This window comes from Monodon monoceros, unplaced genomic scaffold (genome assembly GCF_005190385.1).
Source record: "Monodon monoceros isolate NGI ecotype Baffin Bay Population unplaced genomic scaffold, NGI_Narwhal_1 Super_Scaffold_21, whole genome shotgun sequence".
Taxonomy (NCBI): domain Eukaryota; kingdom Metazoa; phylum Chordata; class Mammalia; order Artiodactyla; family Monodontidae; genus Monodon; species Monodon monoceros.
The window spans coordinates 74,058,058-74,084,602 of NW_021703778.1; the positions used below are offsets into that span (position 1 = coordinate 74,058,058).

Here is a 26,545-nt window from a genome sequence, read left to right on the forward strand (position 1 = left end):
CTGCAGAGGAAGGAACATTCCCAAACTCATTCTATGAGGTCACCATCACCCTGATACCAAAACCAGACAAAGATACTACAGAAAAAGAAAATTACAGACCAATATCACTGATGATTATAGATGCAAAAATCCTCAACAAAATACTAGCAATCAGAATTCAACAACACATTAAAAGGATCATACACCATGATCAAGTGGGATTCATCCCAGGGATGCAAGGAATCTTCAATATATGCAATTCAACGTGATACTCCACATTAACAAATTGAAGCATAAAAACCATATGATCATCTCAATAGATGCAGAAAAAACTTTCAACAAAATTCAACACCTGTTTATGATAAAAACTTTCCAGAAAGTGGGCATAGAGGGAACCTACCTCAACATAATAAAGGCCATATACGACAAACCCACAGTGAACATCATTCTCAATGGTGAAAAACTGAAAGCATTTCCTCTAAGATCAGGAACAAGACAAGGATGTCCATTCTCGCCACTATTATCCAACAGTTTTGGAAGTCTTAGCCATGGCAATCAGAGAAGAAAAAGAAATAAAAGGAATTCAAATTGGAAAAGCTTAAGTAAACCTGTCACTGTTTGCAGATGACATGATACTATACATAGAGAATCCTAAAGATGCCACAAGAAAACTAATACAGCTAATCAATGAATTTGGTAAAGTTGCAGGATACAAAATTAATGCACAGAAATCTCTTGCATTCCTATACACTAACAACAAAAGATCAGAAAGAGAAATTAAGGAAACAATCCCATTCACCACTTCAACAATAACAACAACAAAAAATACCTAGGAATAAACCTACCTAAGGAGGTAAAACACCTGTATTCAGAAAACTGTAAGACATTGATATAAGTAATCAAAGATGACACAAACGGAGAGATATACCATGATCATGGATTGCAAGAATCAATATTGTGAAAATGATTATTCGACCCAAAGCAATCTACAGACTCAATGCAATCCATTTCAAACTACCAATGGCATTTTTTTTACAGAACTAGAACAAAAAAATCTTAAAATGTGTATGGAGACACAACAGACCCCAAATAGCCAAAGCAAACTTGAGGGAAAAAAATGGAGCTGGAGGAATCAGACTCCTTGACTTCAGAATATACTACAAAGCTACAGTAATCAAGACAATATGGCACTGGCACAAAAACAGAAACATAGATCAATGGAACAAGATAGAAAGCCCAGAGATAAACCCACGCACCTATGGTCAACTAATCTATGACAAAGGAGGCAAGGATATATAATGGAGAAAAGACAGTCTCTTCAATAAGTGGTGCTGGGAAAACTGGACAGCTACATGTAAAAGAAAGAAAGTAGAATACTCCCTAACACCATACACAAAAATAAACCTAAAATGGATTAGAGACCTAAATGTAAGACAGGACACTATAAAAACTCTTAGAGGAAAACATAGGAAAAACACTCTTTGACATAAATCACAGCAAGATCTTTTTTGATCCACCTCCTAGAGTAATGGAAATAAAAACAAAAATAAACAAATGGGGCCTAATGAAACTTCAAAGCTTTGCACAGCAAAGGAAACCATAAACAAGACGAAAAGAGAACCCTCCGAATGGGAGAAAATATTCGCAAACAAATCAACAGACAAAGGATTAATCTCTAAAACATATAAACAGCTCATGCAGCTCAATATTAAAGAAACAAACAACCCAATCCAAAAATGGGCAGAAGACCTAAATAGACATTTCTCCAAAGAAGACATACAGATGGCCACAAAGCACATGAAAAGCTGCTCAACATCACTAATTATTAGAGAAATGCAAATCAAAACTATAATGAGGTATCACCTCACACCAGTTAGAATGGGCATCTTCAGAAAATCTACAAACAACAAATGCTGGAGAGGGTGTGAAGAAAAGGGAACCCTCTTACACTGTTGGTGGGAATGTAAATTGATGGAAAAAAGTATGGAGGTTCCTTAAAAAGCTAAAAATAGAATTACCATATGATCCAGCAATCCCACTACTGGGCATATACCCAGAGAAAACCATAATTCAAAAAGACACATGCACCCCAATGTTCATTGCAGCACTATTTACAATAGCCAGGTCATGGAAGCAACCTAAATGCCCATCGACAGACGAATGGATAAAGAAGATGTGGTACATATATACAATGGAATATTACTCAGGCATAAAAAGGAACGAAACTGTGTCATTTGTAGAGACGTGGATGGATCTAGAGACTGTCATACAGAGTGAAGTAAGTCAGAAAGAGAAAAACAAATATCGTATATTAATGCATATATGTGGAACCTAGAAAAATGGTACAGATGAGGCATTTGCAGGGCAGAAATTGAGACACAGATGCAGAGAACAAACGTATGGACACCAAGGGGGGAAAGTGGCAGCGGGGCTGGTGGTGGGATGAACTGGGAGATTGGGATTGACATCTATACACTAATATGTATAAAATGGGTAACTAATAAGAACCTGCTGTATAAAAAAATAAATAAAATTAAATTAAAAAACAAAAGGTATCATCTGGAGGACTTTCTTGGTGGTGCCATGGTTAAGAATCCGCCTGCCAACACAGGGGACATGGGTTCGAGCCCTGCTCTGGGAAGATCCACATATGCCGCGGAGCAACTAAGCCCGTGCGCCACAACTCCTGAGCCTGCACTCTAGAGCCTGCAAGCCACAACTACTGAAGCCCGCGCGCCTAGGGCCCGTGCTCCGCAAGAAGAGAAGCCAGCGCAATGAGAAGCCCACGCACCACAACAAAGAGTAGCCCCGGCTCGCCGCAACTAGAGAAAAGCCCACGCGCAGCAACGAAGACCCAATGCAGGCAAAAATAAATAAAAAGAAATTTTTGTTTTAAAAGGTATCATCTGGGACATGGAAAAGTTCTTTTACATATGACGCTTCCTGTTAGCCATAGCGGAGAACAATCTCAATCTAACCTTTTAAAATTACAAACAAAGGCAGAATAAGCCTAATAAGAATCTTCTTCTGCATAACATAAGACCCCAACTTAGATGTAGAACAGAAGAATTTTCAAAGATTTATTTATATCTGATTACTTCAAAATGATTTCAAATGTTTTATAAATCTAAATATACATAAATCAGAATAACTGAAAATAAAATGGGAGACAATAAAAAGGATTAACAGTATTCCTGCTACCCAATAATCAGACACCTAATTATTTCAGTTGGGGTACTGAAAGGAAACACACTGACAACCTTCTCTAAGCCTACTATCTCTTCTGTAATAAGAATTTCATAATAATTATTTAATAGGGCTGCAGCAAGAAGTAAATAAAATATCAAACACTTAGTATAATTCCTGGTACTCAATAAATAAAGTTTATTATTACTATTATATAGATATTCAGAAACATACATTTTCCTAAAACCTAATTCAAGGAGAAATATAATCCGTGGGTCCTTACATAAAGGCCACTAGATGATACAACTAATCACATCTTTAACCACTGTTTTTCGAAAGGAAATTTATGTACTGACCTCTATCAAAGCTGAGGGTATAATCTTAATGGCACAACATTACATTTTAACTCAGTGAAGAATATATTAATGGCAGAAGGCTTTGATAATACAGTCTGATGAACTTTTAGGATAGAATGGAGTTTGCTGGATCTAAAGTAGTGCTAAAGTAGTTGACATGTTCACTGTAATGTTTTTCTCAAATACCAGATGTCCCAGACTCTTAAGAAGAATTCATAACTGAATCCTTTTAGAAATCAAAATATATTTACCTTTGTGGGTATATATTCCAGAGTCTTGAATTCATTCATATATTCATCTAAAAACACTTTAAAAGTGTTGACCCAAACTCTGACTGGAGATTCACTCCAATCACGCTGCTCAAGCCTCATGGTCTTTTCCAAAATCTGTTCAAATAGTGCGTAGAGGTCTTTATACCGTATGCTTTTCCCATCATCTATCTAATAAGCAATAAGAGAAGAAATGTAAGGTTTTATGAAGAAATTCTTTATATATAGAAGACTGATTCAATTTTTATTGGGTAATTATTTTGAATAAAAATTAGGATCCTGATATACTTTCTAATGGGCATGTCCATGAGGTCATGTGGTATTTGTAAATTCCCACTCTACTATGGAATGTCTGCAGAATAAAACCTGCTAAATTTTAGTAAAATACCTAACAGTTTAAACAATGTAATAATTGGAGAAAGCCCTGGGAATTTTTAACTATATTTAGCTATAAAGATTATTTGCCTCCCTCTTAATTACCTATCCCCAGAAATGAACCTTGTTTAGATAGTTCCACTCTAAAACTGAAAAAGTGAATACCTGAATTCTTGCCTAGTGAAACATTAGGCAACCTTTACTTTGATTCATTTTTCCAAAGAAGAATGACATGCTTAGAATAACATCATATTTCTTGCAAAGGAATCTACATGGAATTCCTTTTAACTTATTTAAATGAGGTGTGGAGTCTTCATGAGAAAGAAAAAAACAGGATTTAAGTGACCAAAACGTATTATATACATTTAAAATGTATTTCTCTTTCACCTCCTCAGAATTATAAGTTGAACCTCTTTGATCCAGGGTTAGAAAACCACTCTTAAGCTCTATTTCATAACGTTGGCTCTTCCTATGTGATACAAAGTATATTGGTCCCTAACCTAGAAAATAAACGTATGAAGCATGACAAGCAGTTAGCAAGATTAGAAAAATATGGCCAACATTGTCTCTACCCAAACCTAGTCATTTGCCGTAGCCTGATTACTACTTTATTATGGTCTTGAAATTATTGCTCTCTAAGACTGCATGGTTCCTATTTTTAAAAGGCAAAAAAATCTTATACTGAGTAGAATATACATAGGAAAGTTCTCCTGATTTCTCTTTACACATTAAATTACAGGTTGAACAAAGAAAAACCAATTAAATACAAATTATTTTTTATAGAATAAATATGACAATTCAGAGATATTAATAAAGATTCTATAGATCAAAAGCATTAATTATTATATACTTTAGCACCAATAATAAATTTTCTAAACCATGACCAACATCATATGAAAGTATAGGTAAATCTGAAAGTGATACAAACTCATATATAGAAACTGGTGAACATAAACTGCTCTAATTCTACTGAATAAAAAAGTATAATTCCAACACAAATGAGAATTAGAAGCTGGAGCCAGAGCTAAAAGGATCATGAGAAGTCAAAATAGTAAAGAGCCACTGGGTGAAAAAGAATCATACCTAGAATATCTGAATTCAATACCTTAAGATGAAAATAAACCTATAACGGGGGAAAAAAAATAAACAGCTCAAGGAAATTTGAGAATGCTATTAATCTGAGGTCAGTCAGTATGCTTTCCCCTATCTATCCCTAAAACAAAAAGAAGACACTGGAGAAATCTCTAGTTGAACATGGCCCCTGTATTATTTTTTATGGCATTGTCAAATTTTTCATATGTTGAACTTCTGAGTATCTCCTGACACAGTTTAACTTACCGCCAATGCAGATGAATAAAAGCTGAAGATATTCTGCCGAAATTCTTTCAGAGCTTTTTTAAATACAACATCCACTAGTGTGTCTTTCTTGCTGTCTTCATTATCTAGGTCATTCATCTGGGGACCACAGAAAGAGATTTTGTACACAATCAACTAAATTGAAAAGAAGTGAATGCCACTCTGGACACATACTGTTTCTTCAACAATGACCGTCCTGAAAGGGCAAACTATCATGGGACCCAGAAAAAAGCATGACCAGGTAGCCAAAGTTTTATTACTACTAGATGATTTCTAAAGTCCCTTCTAACATTGTATGATTCCACAGTTCTGCTACCAAAAAGACAACTCAAAGTGTGCAATGACAAGCCTCACCTTCCCATACAGAATGCAACATGACAGTTACAGTAAAACTGAAGTCAACAGTAAAGCCTAAAACTTTAAATCCTGTCTACGCAGTCTAACTCATATGAATCCTATTATTTGCACCTTCCTGGTAAAGAAACAGATGCTCTAACTTACTGAAGCATATATCCTTTAGGGGGCATATCCTGATACACAAGCATTCCACAGTCAAAGCTGCTCAGGGGCCTAACTGAGCAGGCACAGGGTACCTTTTTCAGAAGAAATTCATCCATGCTTTTTAAATCACTGGCACTTGCTATGATCTGGACAGAGTCATTTTGCCAATGCATAGACTCCAAAGCCACGCTGCTGATCTTCACATTTCGCTTGCGCCTTGCCTTTGGAGAAGGCTCTTTGTTCTCTTTGAACTCCTTCCGGCAACTCCCAGGCAATTCTGGACTCAATGGAGGTGTTGGCTGATTCTGAGATAATTCTATAAATCAAGATAGAGTGTCCAAAAAAATTTTCTTTTAGTAAAAGTACTGAAATCTCTACATCCTTCTTTTTAAGTTCCTTTAGTAAGTCACTGAAGGAAACTTGTAAATATCTGAAAAGTAAAGTAACATTAATGTTTAAGTTCAGGCAGTTAGGCAGTAAATCCAGATTGTACATTTGTACAGAAAATGTATTTAAGAATTATCACTTTTCAATGGGAAATTCTATTGTGTCTCCCAAAGAGATGAGGTCTGATACTGAAAATCTGGATGGAAGTGTCTTGTAGAACTGAAGCCTGGATCCCAAAGACCTCAGTCCCAAAGAAAAGAAAGAAGAGTACACAATCACACTAGCATGTTAAATGCTGACTATTAACCCAGTCATAGCTTTACTATATCTGTTTGAAAGAACATCCAGCTATATACAAATCCAATAAGCCAGTGAAGTTTGATAATTATTATTACTTGTTTACTAGGGTCAAAAGCCATAAATGCTCCAGTGACAATATCTGGTGTTAGGCTGGCAACCTCTATTGAGGGAACCAGGTAACTCAACTGGTTCACTTCTGCCTGTGTCTCCTTGCTATTTAGGATTTTCACATATATTTCCCAAATAACTGTATGAATGTCTCAGATAATTCCTGGAATTAACTAGCTCTGTATATAATATTGGAAAACACAACAAATTTTCTCTGCAATTGTTTACACCAGAGAAATTGGGTTCCATGTAGTCCATTACAATCTAGAACTACACTGGATTTGCCAACGCCTACCTGGGGCTTGATGAGAAAGTTGGCCCCATTTCACATGTTTTCCCCACATATATTTACCTTACCTTCTGTCCAATGGTATATCCTCATTCCATCTAAAAGCTAATTCTGACAATAAAGGAAAAAAAATAGCCTCCTACTTGCTAAATGCCACCTTAGGCAGGAAGTGAAACAAACCTGAGATATGGCACCAGAATAAAAATTATCAAGATATAGGATATAAGTATATTCAAATTGGTGTCAACTAATATTAATTCCATTATATAACCTAGATATACAAGTATCTAATTATTTCATTTAGCAAAGTCAATATCGTTCTTTATACTAAAAGAAATAATAGTTACTAAAGAAACTGTCTATAATCCAATTTCAGCATTAAAAACAAGGGCTACCTTAATAAATTTCTACCCAAAGATAAATAAAAAGGCTACAATCAATTTTTATACATGTATCCTTATTAAGCAAACACACAATGAAGTCTGCTAATAATATATACTTCAACCAAAGAGCTTCCTAATTCCTTCTTGGAAATCAGCAGTGGAGAATATAACTGTGAAATATGAAAAATTTAGAATGACTACTGTAAACCAGATAAGATAAAATGAATTGATCCTCTTAGGAATTCCAAATTTTCCAAACTGAACCTGTAGTATTCACTTAATTTACTACTGGTTTTATCCATATCAGTTTGCAAAGTGATAGGAGCAAAGCCACAAGACAGAAAACAGGGTTCTAATTAAATTTCTACCAGTTTTTCCTTTGACACACAGATGCCTCTGCTCTGGCTGATCCATTCCCATGTGAAACTTGATCTTTCCTCCCTTTATCTTATCCTTTGTCCCTTTATTTTTATCTCATTCTAGATGTGAGAAGTTTTGTTTACTTATTTTAACTGGGCCTGTTCTATCTCTTCTTAGAGATAATAACTTTCTTCCTAGGGCCTCTTTCTATTTTATTCAATACTGATATTTCATCCACCCACCGGTATTTTACCCACTCATTACTACACATCCACCTCTGATGTATATCCCTGTTTAAGATAGCTGGCATCTTTACATGGTAATTAAAAATGTTCATACATGCTTGAGCAAAGGGCTTGGGAAGAATGGGCTAATCTTCTAATACTGGGACTACTGGAATCCTCGGAGAGTTAATAATTCTAGTATTTAGAAAGGCCATATCTCAACAGATGAACTAACTGTTGGGTATTTTCTAATGTGCTATGATTGATGCCCCAAAAGTTAAAATAACAGCTACCACTATAAAGTCCCAGGAACATATAATAGGTACTTCAGCACAATGGTTATGAATACGGACTCTGGAGCTAGACTGCCTGAATTCAAATCTCAGCTCTGCCAATTGCTATACGTGTATAAGCAAATAACTCTCTGTGCCTCAGCTTTCTTATCTATAAACTGGGAATAATAATCATACCAACCTCAAAAAATTGTTGTGAGGATCAATCGAGTTAATACATACAATATGCTTAGTACAGTGCCTTGTATGTAGTAAGCACTCAAAAATTAGCTGCTGTCATTAATTTTTACTAGGAATATACATTTGTTAAGTGAATGAATGATGGTTAGATTTTTACACTTTAGAAAACTGAGGCTAATCAAAGATTCACAGTCATTCTTTTTTTTTTTTTTTTTTTTTTTTGCGGTACGCGGGCCTCTTACTGTCGTGGCCTCTCCCGTTGCGGAGCACAGGCTCCGGACGCGCAGGCTCAGTGGCCATGGCTCACGGGCCCAGCCGCTCCGCGGCACGTGGGATCCTCCCTGACCGGGGCACGAACCCGTGTCCCCTGCATCGGCAGGCGGACTCTCAACCACTGCGCCACCAGGGAAGCCCCACAGTCATTCTTGAAGTTGTTGTTACTTCACTGTTTTGTACCACATTTCCCTGAAACTTCTATTATAGGTAAAATTTAATTTTATAATTATCTGTTAGTTAAGGAGGGACTTAACAATCTTGGTCCTATCTCATTAGAATATCTCACCAACAGGATTACCATTACAAATACTAGAGGGATAGTAAACTTTCAGAAAGAGTAAACAGAAATTATGAAGACAATCTCCACCCTTTGTCCATTTTTACCATCTGGAAACTGATGAGCTGGAATCACATCTGAGCCAGCAAAGAGTGCCGAAACCTCCGAATGGGTGGCAGGTTTCACTCTGGTAGTCTTCTTCTCCCCTTGTTTCCCTTTGGCCCAGAATCTCATCTTAGCTCTCTGAGGTCTGTTAACAACAACAACAACAAAAAAAGTAACAATGGAAATTAGCATGTCCTATTGACAATATCTGTACGTCACTTTAAGTTATATAAACACCTTTCATGTGAATTAATTCATTTAACCTTCATAGTTAAGTTTAGTCATATTTAATCTTCAAGTGTACATTTAAACTTCATCTGGAAGGTAAATGATAGCTTCCTCATCTTGAATCTTGAATACAGAAATAATGAGACTCAGGAATGTTAACAAAAACCACCATTTATCTGAGTTGTTATCATGCTCCAGGTACAAGTGCTTATATAGAATTACCTTAATTAACTATAACAACAAGTTGACATTCAAACCATAACCGTTTTTCAGGTGAAAAACTGGTAGCTTAAACATTAGGTAACTTTCCCAAGTTTATACAGCCAGTGAGTAACAAAGTTGAGAATCACACCTACTATGCTCTATATTGCCTCATTAGTGCTTATATACTGTCTCCCATCATATAAATCAAAGAAACATCCTGAGATAATAACAGTTCACATTTACTGACCATATAGTATGTATCCTAACCTCATACTAGGAGGCTTACTTGTACATTAATTTGTTGGTTCCTTTATTTTTGAGCATCAACTAGGAGCCAGGCACTATGCCTTACTTATGATGCCTTCTTTTCACAACTACCATGATAAATAGGTATTTTTATCCTAACTTTACACATGAGCAACCTGAGGCTCAGAGGGCTGATGGAGATGGAAGTTAAAATCAGGTCTGTCTGCTTTTGAAGCCCATGTTCTTTTATCCATGCTTCCTTCTTTTTCTAATAGCTTATTACTAATCCTATACATCCATATAGTATAAAGGGAAATTGTTCTACAAGACTTATTACAAATGATAGCATTCTCCTGCCATTCTCATTCCTTTTCTGCTCCCTAGAGCAACCCTTTTGAATTTATTTAACTGATTCTTTTAATATTTACCATACTTATATTGCTATCATATTTATGACCACAAATAATAATTAAGCATATTCCAACACTCCAGTTCTATACCCTCCACAAACACAGACATCCCTGCAACAGAATATCATAATTTTAGTTAGATCAATATACAGTATTTTCTTTTAGTAGTATTCACTATTTTTTTTACTCTGTAAATAATATTCACAACTGAGACATACAGTACCCTCCATAACCAATATTTTTCTAGAGTTAGTGTTTTGTTTTACATTTGCTCACTTTCCTACATCCAATTCACCTCCAAGTGTCTCCTCATTTATGAGTATCTCCTCTAAACATGTTGAGACATAGTAGGTACACCATCAGTTCCATGTTCTTGAAGAAATCTTTCCCAGAGCCATCTAACCTGCTCTAATCTGGCACGGTTCCCTCAGTGATTGCTGTACAACCATCACTTAAAAAGCTACTTTCACCATCATAATGGAGATGTGTTTTGTCTCTACTGTTTTATGATGACATGTCTCTTGGTATGGGTCTATTTTCATTCATTATGTTGGGCCCTCAGGGGGTCCTTTCAATCTATAGAAACTCAAGTCCTTCAGTTCCATGAAATTTATTTGAATTACTTTATTTTTACTTTGTCCTATCTTTCCAGAGCTCCTATCAGTGGGTCACTGGATGTCCTGAACTGCTCCTCTAATTTTCCTATCTTTTCTTGTCTCTTCTATCCATTTGTCTTTTGGCTCAACTTTCTGACAGATGTCCTCAACTTTCTTTCTAACTCTTCTGACTTCTTTATGCTATCACAGTTTCAATTTTCAAATACTCTTTTTTATTATGAATGTTTCCCTTTAAAGTATTCTGTTTGGTTTCATGAATGTAGTTGTATTTATTTATGCAGAAGGTCTACTGATAGTTGTATTTGTCTGTCTTGAAGTTTTCTTTCCCCTGTATAGTTTATTGCTTCCAAGTTGTATTTTATCAATTAGTTTTAGATTCTTTCACTTCTGATGTCTCCTCAAATGTGTGGTGATCAAAAGTAGGGTATAAACAAGCTTCTTGGAAGGTCTAGTGTGCATTGGTGGGGCTTCCAAACTGTGGTTGTCCTTGTAGGGTTAGCTGGCTGGTCCAATTTGTAGGGAGAGCCCCTGATAGAAATATCTTTAGGTCTTTCCATGAGGGTTGGATGGAAGTCCCAAAGACTCTTTGAATCATCTGCTTAGAGGGTATGTGAAACGTGGAAGCTGAATACAGAAAAAAATCTGGGGGATCTTAACATTCAGTATGTAAACATTCATTAAATCTCCCTGTTCCAAATATGTACCCCACCTCAACTGTATCTGGTTACCTCCAAGTGCAGAAATCTTGTTTTATCCTTTCCAGAAAATAAATCTCCTGTTTTCTGCTAGGATTGGGGAAGGCCAGTCAGCCAGATGCTTCTTTCTCAGTTTTACCCAGTTGGTTTAGGATTCAACTTTCTCCTATCTATAAAGACATTTAAAATTTGTCTATCTACTTTTAGGATTCCACGTTTTTATTATTGCTGTCTCCATTTTTATTATTGCTGTCTCCTGTTGTTTTTGTCCTGTATAGGTTTTGTTATTTTAGGAGGATGTGGAAATTAAATTTATATAGTTAATCTGCTATCTCCACCTGTATGTTTTTTTCTATGTTACATTTTGTTTCCCAAAATTTGATCTCCAGCATAATCTGCTCTAGATTTGGGTTACCTTGGATTATGCCTCTACAGTCATTGAGAAACTGATCTTTAATAGGGTTATGAACCAGATAGATATCAATGAGATATTCAAGTGTTCAGTGAGGGCCCAACTGCCTTATATAACACGGTAAGGGACAAAGACATTTTTTTTTTTTGAGCCTTCTTTTAATTAATTTATTTTTATTTTTGGCCGTGTTGGGTCTTCATTTCTGTGCAAGGGCTTTCTCTAGTTGTGGCAAGTGGGGGCCACTCTTCATCGTGGTGCGCGGGCCTCTCACTGTCATGGCCTCTCCTGTTGCGGAGCACAGGCTCCAGACGCACAGGCTCAGTAGTTGTGGCTCACGGGCCTAGTTGCTCCACGGCATGTGGGATCTTCCCAGACCAGGGCTGAAACCCGTGTCCCCTGCATTAGCAGGCAGACTCTCAACCACTGCGCCACCAGGGAAGCCCAAGACATATTCTTGATAAATAAAAACTTCATATACTCTCCTAAAGAGAACAGAGTTCTTTCCTGAAAGTCTTTTCCAGTTCCATTCGTAAAATACTTAACTCAGAACAGGATCCAAGTCCAAAACTGGAAAATATTTTCAGTCTAATCTGGTCTAATCTCTTTTCTTTTACAACCAAAAATCCTAAGTCATATAATGATGTAAAGACTTTGCCCAAATCACAGTGCTAAACATATAAAAAGACAAAGCTCATTATATATATCTGAATTATTTATGCTACTGTCACACAGTAGGTACTTAGTATTTGTTGAAAAACAAATTTCAAAACTTTCAAAATTGATAGCTATTCTATCAATTATGCTTTTAAAAAGATGCTCAGTATTTAACTATGGTCTATTAGTAAATAAAATTATATTACCCCTATTAACAGTCAGTGTATGCTTTATACCTTATATCTGAATCTGAAGCCTTCTGTCTCACTGCCAACTTCGTAATCTCTCCTTGAGACATGGTCTTATGAAGCTTTGCTTCTTCATCAACTGAGGAAAAACGCTGTGATGTCTGTAATAATTACATATGTAAAGACCTTAAAACCAAGTAATTATATCATAGCACTGTAATTAAAACTCAGGTTATAGAATTATTTGAGAATTACACCTATTAAAAACATTCAAAAATACATTCATATTACTCCGAGATGCATTAAGATAAAAAAACCTACTAAAAACTCCATTAACTTCATACAGTAATCTGAAGAAAAGAGAACTTGGGTCAATGAAAATGCTAAACAGGACCTACAAGCTCATGTTTTCCAACAATTTAACAAAGAATATCAAGTAGGGTGAAAGAAAAAAGAGAACATCAAGTGGAAAAGTAAGAAAAAAATCAAAACCATCTAAAGATAGAGACAAAAGATCCAGGACCTGATATATCTAGAATACTAAGCATAGTTTTTCACACCTTCTTTTATTTGTCCCTAAAAAGATGATAATTATTTTTATGGCTAACTTGCTACTATAGATTCTTATATCCAGTTAAGGATTTAAAAGATCTAGAACACAGGAAGATAAGAAAAACCAAAAGACCAAAGAATAAAATATCATTATACTCACTAATGGTCTAAATTATGAACTTACATAGCTATAAAAAGGACCTGAATTTCAATTGATAACTCTTGCTCCATTTGTTTACAATGTGCCCCTTTAAAGACAATACCATTTGGAGGACAGAATTTCTTGTTACCTATTCAAGTAATTTTTCTAATATTTCATTTTTATACAGTCATAATCTTTTCTTTAACCTTTTGGTCTGCATGACTATGGCCTTATCAACAGAAATAGCAAATATTCTGAGCTGCTAAATTTAAAGAACAGACTTCTGCTTCCGGCCAAGATGGAGTAACAAGAACCTGTTCTATACTCTTGCCTGAAACAACCAAAAACAAAAACAAAAGAAAACAAAAACTTAGACAAAATAATATGAAACAGGGACTTCACTGGTGGTGCAGTGGTTAAGAATCCACCTGCCGACAAACGGCTGTTGAGGGTCCTGTCTTCATCAGTGGGGTGACTCCAACAAAAGGCTAGAGGTGTGAACCTCAATACCAGCAGAAGTGGAGACCAGCCGTGTGGCTGACAGGGTCTTCCTGCTCCGGCCGGGTGTCAGGCCTGTGCCTCTGAGGTGGGAAAGCCAAGTTCAGGACATTGATCGACCAGAGACCTCCCAGCTCCACGTAATATCAAATGGCGAAAGCTCTCCCAGAGACGCCATCACAATGCTAAGACCCAGCTACACTCAACAACCAGCAAGCTACAGTGCTGGACACCCTATGCCAAACAACGAGCAAGACAGGAACACAACTCCACCCATTAGCAGAGAGGCTGCCTAAAATCATACTAAGGTCGCAGACACTCCAGAACACCAGAAAGACAAGATCCAGCCTCATCCAAGAGAACACAGGCACCAGTCCCCTCCAACAGGAAGCCTACACAACCCACTGAACCAAACTTAGCCACTGGGGACAGACACCAAAAACAACAGGAACTATGAACCTGCAGCCAGCGAAAACGAGACCCCAAGCACAGTAAGTTAAGCAAAATGAGAAGACAGAGAAACACACAGCAGATGAAGGAGCAAGGTAAAAACCCACAAGACCAAATAAATGAAGAGGAAATAGGCAGTCTATCTGAAAAAGAATTCAGAGTAAGGATAGTAAAGATGATCCAAAATCTTGGAAACAGAATGGAGAAAATACAAGAAACATTTAACAACAACGTAAAAGGACTAAAGAGCAAACAAACAATGATGAACAACACAATAAATGAAATTAACAATTCTAGAGATGGAATCAATAGCAGAATAACTGAGGCAGAAGAATGGATAAGTGAACTGGAAGATAAAATAGTGGAAATCACTACTGCAGAGCAGAATAAAGAAAAAAGAATGAAAAGGATTGAGCACAGTCTTAGAGATCTCTGGGACAACATTAAATGCACCAACGTTTGAATTATAGGGGTCCCAGAAGAAGAAGAGAAAAAGAAAGGGACTGAGAAAGTATTTGAAGACATTATCATTGAAAACCTCCCTAATATGGGAAAGAAAATAGTCAATCAAGTTCAGGAAGCACAGAGACTCCCATACAGGATAAATCCAAGGAGAAACACGCCAAGACACATATTAATAAAACTATCAAAAATTAAATACAAAGAAAAAATATTAAAAGCAGCAAGGGAAAAACAACAAATAACATACTAGGGAAACCCCATAAGGTTAACAGCTGATCTTTCAACAGAAACTCTGCAAGCCAGAAGGAAGTGACAACACATATTTAAAGTGAGGAAAGCGAAAAACCTACAGCCAAGATTACTCTACCCAGCAAGGATCTCATTCAGATTAGACGGAAAAATTAAAACCTTTATAGACAAGCAAAAGTTAAGAGAATTCAGCACTACCAAACCAGCTTTACAACAAATGCTAAAGGAACTTCTAGGCAGGAAACAAAAGAGAAGGAACAGACCTACAATAACAAACCCAAAACAATTAAGAAAATGGTAATAGGAACATACATATCGATAATTACCTTAAATGTAAATGGGTTAAATGCTCCCACCAAAAGACACAGATTGGCTGAACGGATACAAAAACAAGACCCACATATATGCTGTCTACAAGAGACCCACTTCAGACCTAGGGACACATACAGACTGAAAGTGAGGGGATGGAAAAAGATATACCATGCAAATGAAAATAAAAAGAAAGCTGGAGTAGCAATACTCATATCAGACAAAATAGACTTTAAAATAAAGACTTTTACAAGAGACAAAGAAGGACACTACATAATGATCAAGGGATCAATCCAAGAAGAAGATATAACAATTGTAAATATTTTTGCACCCAACATAGCAGCACCTCAATACATAAGGCAAATGCTAACAGCCATAAAAGGGGAAATCGACAGTAACACAAACATAGTAGGGGACTTTAACACCCCACTTTCACCAAAGGACATATCAGCCAAAATGAAAATAAGTAAGGAAACACAAACTTTAAATGATAAATTAAACAAGATGGACTTAATGGAATTTATAGGACATTCCATTCAAAACCAACAGAATACACTTGCTTCTCAAGTGCTCATGGAACATTCTCCAGGACAGATGATATCTTGGGTCATAAATCAAGCCTTGGTAAATTTGAGAAAATTGAAATCATATCAAGTACCTTCTGCAACCACAATGCTATGAGACTAGATATCAATTACAGTAAAAAAATCTGTGAAAAATACAAACACATGGAGGCTAAACAATACACTACTAAATAACCAAGAGATCACTGAAGAAATCAAAGAGGAAATCAAAAAATACCTAGAAACAAATGACAATGAAAAAACAATGACCCAAAATCTATGGGATGAGGAAAGGAACCAAGATGGCAGAGTAGAAGGACGTGCTCTCACTCCCTCTTGCGAGAACACCAGAATCACAACTAGCTGCTGGACAGTCATTGACAGGAAGACACTGTAACTCACCAAACAAGATACCCCACATCCAAAGACAAAAGAGAAGCCACAATGAGATGGTAGGAGGGGCACAATCACAATAAAATCAAGTCCCATAACTGCTGGGGGGGTGACTCACAAACTGGAGAACACTTATAACACAGAAGTCCACCCACTGTAGTGAAGGTTCTGAGACCCATGTCAGGCTTCCTAACCTGGGGGCCCAGCAACGGGAGGGATTCCTAGAGAATCAGACTTTGAAGCCTAGTGAGAATTGACTACAGGACTTCGACAGGACTGGGGGAAACAGAGACTCCACTCTTGGAGGGCACACACAAAATAGTGTGTGCATTGGGACCCAAGGGAAGGAGCAGTGACCCCAGCGAAGACTGAACCAGACCTACCTGCTAGTGTTGGAGGGTCTCCTGCAGAGGCAGGGGTGGGGACAAGGACACTGACAGCAGAAGTTCTGGGAAGTACTCCTTGGCGTGAGCCCTCCCAGAGTCTGTCATTAGCCCCACCAAAGAGCCCAGGTAGGCTCTAGTGTTGGGTTGCCTCAGGCCAAACAACCAACAGGGAGGGAACCCAGACCCACCCATCAACAGTCAAATGGATTAAAGTTTTACTGAACTCTGCCCAACAGAGCAACAGTCAGCTCTACCCACCACCAGTCCCTCCCATCAAGCCCTTTTGAGAGCCTCATCCACCAGAGGACACACAGCAGAAGCAAGAAGAACTATAACCCTGCAGACTGTGGGACAAAAATCACATTCACAGAAAGATAGACAAGATGAAAAGGCAGAGGGCTATGTACCAGATGAAGGAACAAGATAAAACCCCAGAAAAACAACTAAATGAAGTGGAGATGGGCAACCTTCCAGAAAAAGAATTCAGAATAATGATAGTGAAGATGATCCAGGACCTTGGAAAAATAATGGACGCAAAGATCGAGAAGATGCAAGAAATGTTTAACAAAGACCTAGAAGAATTAAAGAACAAACAAACAGAGATGAACAATACAATAACTGAAATGAAAACTACACTAGAAGGAATCAATAGCAGAATAACTGAGGCAGAAGAACGGATAAGTGACCTGGAAGACAAAATGGTGGAATTCACTGCTGTGGAACAGAATAAAGAAAAAAGAATGAAAAGAAATGAAGACAGCCTAAGAGACCTATGGGACAACATTAAACACAAAAACATCCACATTATAGAGGTCCCAGAAGGAGAAGAGAGAGAGAAAGGACCCAAGAAAATATTTGAAGAGATTATAGTGGAAAACTTCCCTAACATGGGAAAGGAAATAGCCACCCAAGTCCAGGAAGCGCAAGTCCCATAAAGGATAAACACAAGGAGAAACACGCCAAGAAACACAGTAATCAAATTGTCAAAAATTAAACACAAAGAAAAATTATTAAAAGCAGCAAGGGAAAAACGAAAAATAACCTACAAGGGAACTCCCATAAGGTTAACAGCTGATTTCTCAGCAGAAACTCTACAAGCCAGAAGGGAGTGGCATGATATACTTAAAGTGTTGAAAGGGAAGAACCTACAACCAAGATTACTCTACCCGGCAAGGATCTCATTCAGGTTCGATGGAGAAATCAAAAGCTTTACAGACAAGAAAAAGCTAAGAGAATTCAGAACGACCAAACCAGCTCTACAACAAATGCTAAAGGAACTTCTCTAAGTGGGAAACACAAGAGAAGAAAAGGATCTACAAAAACAAATCCAAAACAATTAAGAAAATGGTCATAGGAACATGCATATCGATAATTACCTTAAACGTGAATGGATTAAATGCTCCAACCAAAAGACACAGGCTTGCTGAATGGATACAAAAACAAGACCCACCTATATGCTGTCTACAAGAGACCCACTTCAGACCTAGGGACACATACAGACTGAAAGTGAGGGGATGGAAAAAGATATTCCATGCAAATGGAAATCAAAAGAAAGCTGGAGTAGCTACACTCATATCAGATAAAATAGACATTAAAATAAAGATTGTTACAAGAGCAAGGAAGGACACTACATAATGATCAAGAGATCAATACAAGAAGAGGATAGAACAATTATAAATATATATGCACCCAACATAGGAACACCTCAATACTAAGGCAAATGCTAACAGCTATAAAAGAGGAAATCGACAGTAACACAATAATAGTGGGAGACTTTAACACCTCACTTACACCAATGGACAGGTCATCCAAAATGAAAATAAATAAGGAAACACAAGCTTTAAATGATACATTAAACAAGATGGACTTAATAGATATTTATAGGACATTCCATCCTAAAACAACAGAATACACATTCTTCTCAAGTGCTCATGGAACATTCTCCAGGATAGATCATATCTTGGGTCACAAATCAAGTCTTGGTAAATTTAAGAAAATTGAAATCGTATCAAGCATCTTTTCCAACCACAACACTATGAGACTAGATATCAATTACAGGAAAAGATCCGTAAAAAGTACAAACACATGAAGGCTAAACAATACACTACTTAATAACCAAGTGATCACTGAAGAAATCAAAGAGAAAATCAAAAAATACCTAGAAACAAATGACAATGGAGACACGATGACCCAAAATCTATAGGATGCATCAAAAGCAGTTCTAAGAGGGAAGTTTATAGCTATACAATCCTACCTTAAGAAACAGGAAATATCTCAAATAAACAACCTAACCTTGCACCTAAAGCAACTAGAGAAAGAAGAACAAAAAAAAACCAAAGTTAGCAGAAGGAAAGAAATCATAAAGATCAGATCAGAAATAAATGAAAAAGAAATGAAGGAAACGATAGCAAAGATCAATAAAACTAAGAGCTGGTTCTTTGAGAAGATAAACAAAATTGATAAACCATTAGCCAGACTTATCAAGAAAAAAAGGGAGAAGATTCAACTCAATAGAATTAGAAATGAAAAAGGAGAAGTAACAACTGACACTGCAGAAATACAAAGAATCATGAGCGATTACTACAAGCAACTCTATGCCAATAAAATGGACAACCTGGAAGAAATGGACAAATTCTTAGAAATGCACAACGTGCCAAGAGTGAACCAGGAAGAAATAGAAAATATGAACAGACCAATCATAAGGACTGAAATTGAAACTGTGATTAAAAATCTTCCAACAGACAAAAGCCCAGGACCAGGTGGCTTCAGAGGCGAATTCTATCAAACATTTAGAGAAGAACTAACACCTATCCTTCTCAAACTCTTCCAAAATGTAGCAGAGGGAGGACCACTCCCAAACTCATTCTACGAGGCCACCATCACCCTGATACCAAAACCAGACAAAGATGTCACAAAGAAAGAAAACTACAGGCCAATATCACTGATGAACATGATGCAAAAATCCTCAACAAAATACTTTCAAACAGAATCCAACAGCACATTAAAAGGATCATACACCATGATCAAGTGGGGTTTATTCCAGGAATGCAAGGATTCTTCAATATATGCAAATCAATCAATGCGATAAACCATATTAACAAACTGAAGAAGAAAAACCATATGATCATGTCAAGAGATGCAGAAAAAGCTTTCGACAAAATTCAACACCCATTTATGATAAAAACCCTCTAGAAAGCAGGCATAGAGGGAAGCTACCTCAACATAATAAAGGCCATATATGACAAACCCACAGCCAACATCATTCTTAATGGTGAAGAACTGAAAACATTTTCACTAAGATCAGGAACAAGACACGGTTGCCCACTCTCACCACTCTTACTCAACATAGTTTTGGAAATTTTAGCCACAGCAATCAGAGAAGAAAAAGAAATAAAAGGCATCCAAATAGGAAAAGAAGAAGTAAAGCTGTCACTGTTTGCAGATGACATGATACTATACATAGAGAAACCTAAAGATGCTACCAGAAAACTACTAGAGCTAATCAATGAAGTTGTTAAAGTAGCAGGATGCAAAATTAATGCACAGAAATCTCTTGCACTCCTATACACTAATGATGAAAATTCTGAAAGAGAAATTAAGGAAACACTCCCATTTACCACTGCAACAAAAAGAATAGAATACCTAGGAATAAACCTATGTAAGGAGACACAAGACCTGTATGCAGAAAACTATAAGACACTGATGAAAGAAAATGAAGATGATACAAACAGATGGAGAGATATACCATGTTCTTGGATTGGAAGAATCAACATTGTGAAAATGACTCTACTACCCAAAGCAATCTACAGATTCAATGCAATCCCTATCAAACTGCCACTGGCATTTTTCACAGAACTAGAACAAAAAATTTCACAATTTGTAGGGAAACACAAAAGACCCCGAATAGCCAGTCTTGAGAAAGAAAAACAGAGCTGGAGGAATCAGGCTCCCTGACTTCAGACTATACTATAAAGCTACAGTAATCAAGACAGTATGGTACTGGCACAAAAACAGAAATACATATCAATGGAACAAGATAGAAATCCAGAGGTAAACCCATGCACATGTGGTCACCTTATTTTTGGTAATGGAGGAAAGGATATACAATGGAGAAAAGACAGCCTCTTCTATAAGTGGGGCTGGGAAAACTGGACAGGTACATGTTAAACTATGAAATTAGAACACTTCCTAACACCATACACAAAAACAAACTCAAAATGGATTAAAGACCTAAATGTAAGGCCAGACACTATAAAACTGTTAGAGGAAAACATAAGAAGAACACTCTATGACATAAATCACAGCAAGATCTTTTTTGATCCACCTCCTAGAGTAATGGAAACAAAAATAAACAAGTGGGACTTAATAAAATTTAAAAGCTTTTGCACAGCAAAGGAAACCATAAACAAGATGAAAAGACAACCCTCAGAATGGGAGAAAATATTTGCAAATGAAGCAATTGACAAAGGATTAATCTCCAAAATTTACAAGCAGCTCATGCAGTTTAATATCAAGAAAACAAACAACCCAATCTGAAAATGGGCAGAAGACCTAAATAGACATTTCTCCAAAGAAGATATACAGTTTGCCAACAAACACATGAAAGGATGCTCAACATCCCTAATCATTAGAGAAATGCAAATCAAAACTACAATGAGGTATCACCCCACACCAGTCAGAATGGCCATCATCAAAAAATCTACAAACAATAAATGCTGGAGAGGGTGTGGAGAAAAGGGAACCCTCTTGCAGTATTGTTGGGAATGTAAATTGATACAGCCACTATGGAGAACAGTATGGAGGTTCTTAAAAAACTAAAAATAGAACTACCATATGACCCAGATGTCACATTACTGGGCTTATACCCTGAGAAAACCATAATGCAAAAAGAGTCATGTACCACAGTGTTCACTGCAGCTCTATTTACAATAGCCAGGACATGGAAGCAACCTAAGTGTCTATCGACAGATGAATGGATAAAGAAGATGTGGCACATATATACAATGGAATATTGGAATATTACTCAGCCATAAAAAGAAATGAAATTGAGTTATTTGTAGTGAGGTGGATGGACCTAGAGACTGTCATACAGAGTGAAGTCAGAAAGAGAAAAACAAATAGCGTATGCTAACACATATATACGGAATCTAAAAAAAAGAGAAAACGTCATGAAGAAACTAGGGGCAAGATGGGAATAAAGACGCAGACCTACTAGAGAATGGACTTGGAGACATGGGGAGGGGGAAAGGTAAGCTGGGATAAAGTGAGAGAGTGGTAGTGTATATATGGGCATATATACACTACCAAATGTAAAATATCGATAGCTAGTGGGAAGCAGTCACATAGCACAGGGAGGTCAGCTCGGTGTTTTGTGACCAGATAGAATGGTGGGATAGGGAGGGTGGGAGGGAGGGAGATGCAAGCGGGAAGAGATATGGGTATATATGTATATGTATAACTGATTCATTTTGTTATAAAGCAGAAACTAACACACCACTGCCAAGCAATTATACTCCAATAAAAATGTTTGAAAAAAAGATGTTACACATATATACAATGGAATATTACTCAGCCATAAAAAGAAATGAAATTCAGTCATTTGTCGTGAGGTGGATGGACCTAGAGACTGTCATACAGAGTGAAGTCAGAAAGAGAAAAACAAATAGCGTATGCTAACACATATATACGGAATCTAAAAAAAAAAACATGGATCTGAAGAACCTAGGGGCAGGACAGGAATAAAGACGCAGACATAGAGAATGGACTTGAGGACACAGGGAGGGGAAGGGTAAGCTGGGACAAAGTGAGAGAGTGACATGGACTTATATACTATCAAATGTAAAATAGCTAGCTAGTGGAAAGGAGCCACATAGCACAGGGAGATCAGCTCAGTGCTTTGTGACCACCTAGAGGGGTGGGATAGGGAGGGTGGTGGGAGACACAAGAGGGAGGAGATATGTGGATATATGTATATGTATAGCTGATTCACTTTGTTATAAAGCAGAAACTAACACACCATTGTAAAGCAATTATACTGCAATAGAAATGTTAAAAAAAACAAAAAAAAAGAATCCACCTGCCAATGCAGGTGACATGGGTTCAATCCCTGGTCCAGGAAGGTCCCACATGCCACGGAGCAACTAAGCTCATGCGCCACAACTACCGAGCCTGCAGTCTAGAGCCCGTGAGCTACAACTACTGAGCCCGTGTGCTGCAACTACGGAAGCCCACGTGCTTAGAGCCTGTGCTCTGCAGCAAGAGAAGCTACCATTATGAGAAGCCCACGCACTGCAACGAGGAGTAGCCCCCACTCGCCACAACTAGAGAAAGCCCAAGTGCAGCAATGAAGACCCAATGCAGCCAAAAAAGAAGAAACAGCAGCTATCAAGATAATGAACAGTTAACGCTGAGAGAGCAAAAACTGGGTAGAAATGAAAGTAGAGTTGAATGAACTCATGAAAGAAATAAAAAGACAGTAAAGGCCTTTGGTGGCACAGTGGTTGGGAGTCTGCCTGCCAGTGCAGGGGATGTGGGTTCAGTCCCTGGTCCGGGAGGATCCCACGTGCTGTGGAGCAGCTGTGCCCGTGCAGCACAACTGTTGAGCCTGCACTCTGGAGCCCGTGAGCCACAGCTGCCGAGCCCACGTGCCACAACTGGTGAGGCCCGTGTGGCTGGAGCCTGTGCTCTGCAGCTGGAGAGGCCACTGTGGTGCGAGGCCCCTACTTGCTGTGACTGGAGAAGGCCTGCGTGCAGCAGCTAGGACACAGCAATCAATCAATCAATAAGAAAGTGAAATGAAGATTAACTTATGAGACGCCTAAGGGAGAAAAAGCACAAATGGAAAATTTAAAGGGGACAAAAGCAGGGAGGTAACAAAAAAATATAAAATGATATAAAGAAACAAGGAAAAATGGTCAGAGAGAAGGTAGTTGAAATGGACGATAGGAAAAGAAAAATACTTGTTTGTAATTGCAATCCCTAAACAAGAAGAACAAAACAACAGAACACAATATTTAAAACTATCATCTAGTAAAACTTTTCAAAAATAAGGCAAGACCAGAATTTACACACTGACAGAGTCCTGCAGATATACAGGATAATTAATCTGTAATGATCGATTTAAAGACATATCTTAAACTTTAAATATAAAGAAGAAACTGAAGGCATGCAAGTAAAAACATCAAATAACTTATAAGGGCAAGAGATTTAGACTGGTAATAGACTTACCAACAGTAACAAATAAAGTAAGACAACAATAAAATAGCACTTTCAAAAAACTCAGAGAAAGAAAATATGAATCAAGGACTTTATATGCAGCCAAGATGTCCCTTCAAACATCAAGGCCATAGAAAGATCTTGGGGAATTCCATATTGATGGCCCTTCGTAAGTCATCTACTAAGGGGAAGAGCTTCATCCAACCAAGAGATAAACAGGGAAACTTCTGCAAAATATTTGAAGTGATAATTAATACATTTAATAATAGATCAAAAACAAAGGTAGGGACTACAGTGAAAGAATCATATATAAAATTACATGTTCTGACAAAGTAGAAATAAAAGCCTAAAAAATAGGAGTAGAAGGGAATAGAGACTAGAATAATTCATCAACAGTTGTGTCACAATAGGTGAGAATTAATATTATTTATTTTAAAATGACTAATTAGAGTATAATTGGTTAAATTAAAAAATATTAAAGGCATTTTTAAAAGTTATATATAAAGGTAAACAATCAACAGAACAAGAACACAACCTCTCCTAAACATCAAAAGAAATTAAAAAAATAAAAGATCAAAGAAAAGTAACATAAACACAGAAAATTTAACATAATAGTAACAAAATTATAAGAAAGAGTGGAGAATTAATCTATCAGTTACATTAATAAATATGGATAGATTTAACGCACCTATTAAGGAAAAATTTTTTAATTTGGCTCACAAAGCAGGGTCCAACTATACTGCACAAAAAAACACACCTCTAGACAAAAGGATCCGGAAAAGTTAAAACTAAAGGGGTGAGCAAAAGTATTCTAGGCAAGTGGAAATAATAAGAAAACAGAGGCTGTGATATTATTATTTATGTAGGATTCAAGCAAAAAACATGGAATCTGACAAAGGACACTTCGTAATACTAAAAGCCACAATTCACAATGAATAACAGGAGACGTTAACACATTCTGTATAAGACAGATCAAAAATAATAAGGACGTAGAAGGCAAACAACGTAATTAATAAGGTAGAGCTTACAGATATATATTGAAATTTTATACTCTGAATAGAGAATATACCTTCTTATCAAATACACATTCAACAAATAACAAGTGTTGGCAAGGATGTGGATAAAAGGGAACCCTCGTTCACTGTTGGTGGGAATGTAAATTGGTATGGCCACTATGGAAAACAATATGGAGGTTCCTCAAAAAATTAAAAATAGAACTATGATATGATCCAGCAATTCTACTTCTGGGTATTTATCCAAAGGAAAAAACCCACACTAACATAAGATATATGCACTCCAGTGTCCACTGAAGTATTATTTACAATAGACAAGCTATAGAAGCAACCTAAGTGCCCATCAATAGATGACTGGATAAAAAAGATGTGGTATATATAAACAATAGAATATTACTAAGCCATTAAAAAATTAATTATTGTCATTTGAGACAACATGTACAGATCTAGAGGGTATTATGCTAAGTGAAATAAGTCAGTCAAAGACAAAAACTGCATGATCTCACTCATGTGCAGAATCGAAAAAACAAAACAAACAAACTGAACAAAATGAAAACAGACTCATAGATACAGAGAACAAATGGGTGGTTGCCAGAAGGGAGTGGGGTAGGAGAGGTGGGCGAAATATGTGTAGGGGAGTAAGAGGTACAGACCTCCAGTTTAATAGTAAGCAAGTCATGGGGATGTATATACAGCATAAGGAATATGGTCAGTAATATTATAATAACTTTGTATGGGGACAGATGGTTATGAGACTTATCATGGTGATCATTTCATAATGTATGCAAATGTCAAGTCATTACATAGTATATCCAAAAGTAACATAATATTGTACGTCAACTACATTTCAATTTAAAAAATGCACATGGTACATTCACAAAAACTGATCATATACTAAGTAATGAAGAAAATACCAGTAAATTTGATCAAACAGAAGCATCATAAAGTCTTTCATCAGAATACAATAAAACTAGAAACTAACAGAAATTAAAAAACAAAAAAGGCTCTTCATCTGAAAACTCAAAAATTTTTATTAAACAAGTTTTGGGTAAAAAAAGAAACTAAAATTACAGATTTTCTTAAAAAATAATAAATCCTTTACATATTAGAGTAAACAAGATACATCTGAAGTGTGATCAGAGGAAAAACCATAGCCTTACAAACCTGTATCGATAAAAATATATAAATGAATTAAATTAACCACTCAAAAGCTAGAAAAATAAGAAAGTAAACCAAAAACAGCATAATAAAATAAATAATAAACGTAAAAGCAGAAATCAGTGGAGAATGAAAAAAAAAGTAGGTATGATAAATAAACCAAATCCTGTTACTTTGGAAAAAATTAACAAAATAAACGACTAGGTAAGGGGAAAAAATCTACAAAATAAGAAATGACAAAAGGGAAATAACGATTGAAACAGAGAATTTTTTAAAATCATGAGACTACTTTCCAGA

General features: G+C 36.7%; 1 protein-coding gene across 4 annotated transcripts in view; it reads right to left on the reverse strand.

Moving 5' to 3' along the window:
- The window catches only part of MYO9A (myosin IXA), a 271,921-nt gene that overhangs the window by 54,289 nt on the left and 191,087 nt on the right, over positions 1-26,545 (reverse strand). For all 4 annotated transcript variants that reach the window (XM_029236422.1, XM_029236423.1, XM_029236420.1 and 1 more), the window contains 5 exons: positions 12,907-13,019; positions 9,207-9,349; positions 6,115-6,338; positions 5,504-5,620; positions 3,773-3,961 (listed from right to left, as the gene is read on the reverse strand). In XM_029236422.1, the coding sequence (XP_029092255.1) occupies positions 3,773-3,961; positions 5,504-5,620; positions 6,115-6,338; positions 9,207-9,349; positions 12,907-13,019 (786 nt within the window). The remainder of the gene's footprint in view (positions 1-3,772; positions 3,962-5,503; positions 5,621-6,114; positions 6,339-9,206; positions 9,350-12,906; positions 13,020-26,545) is intronic.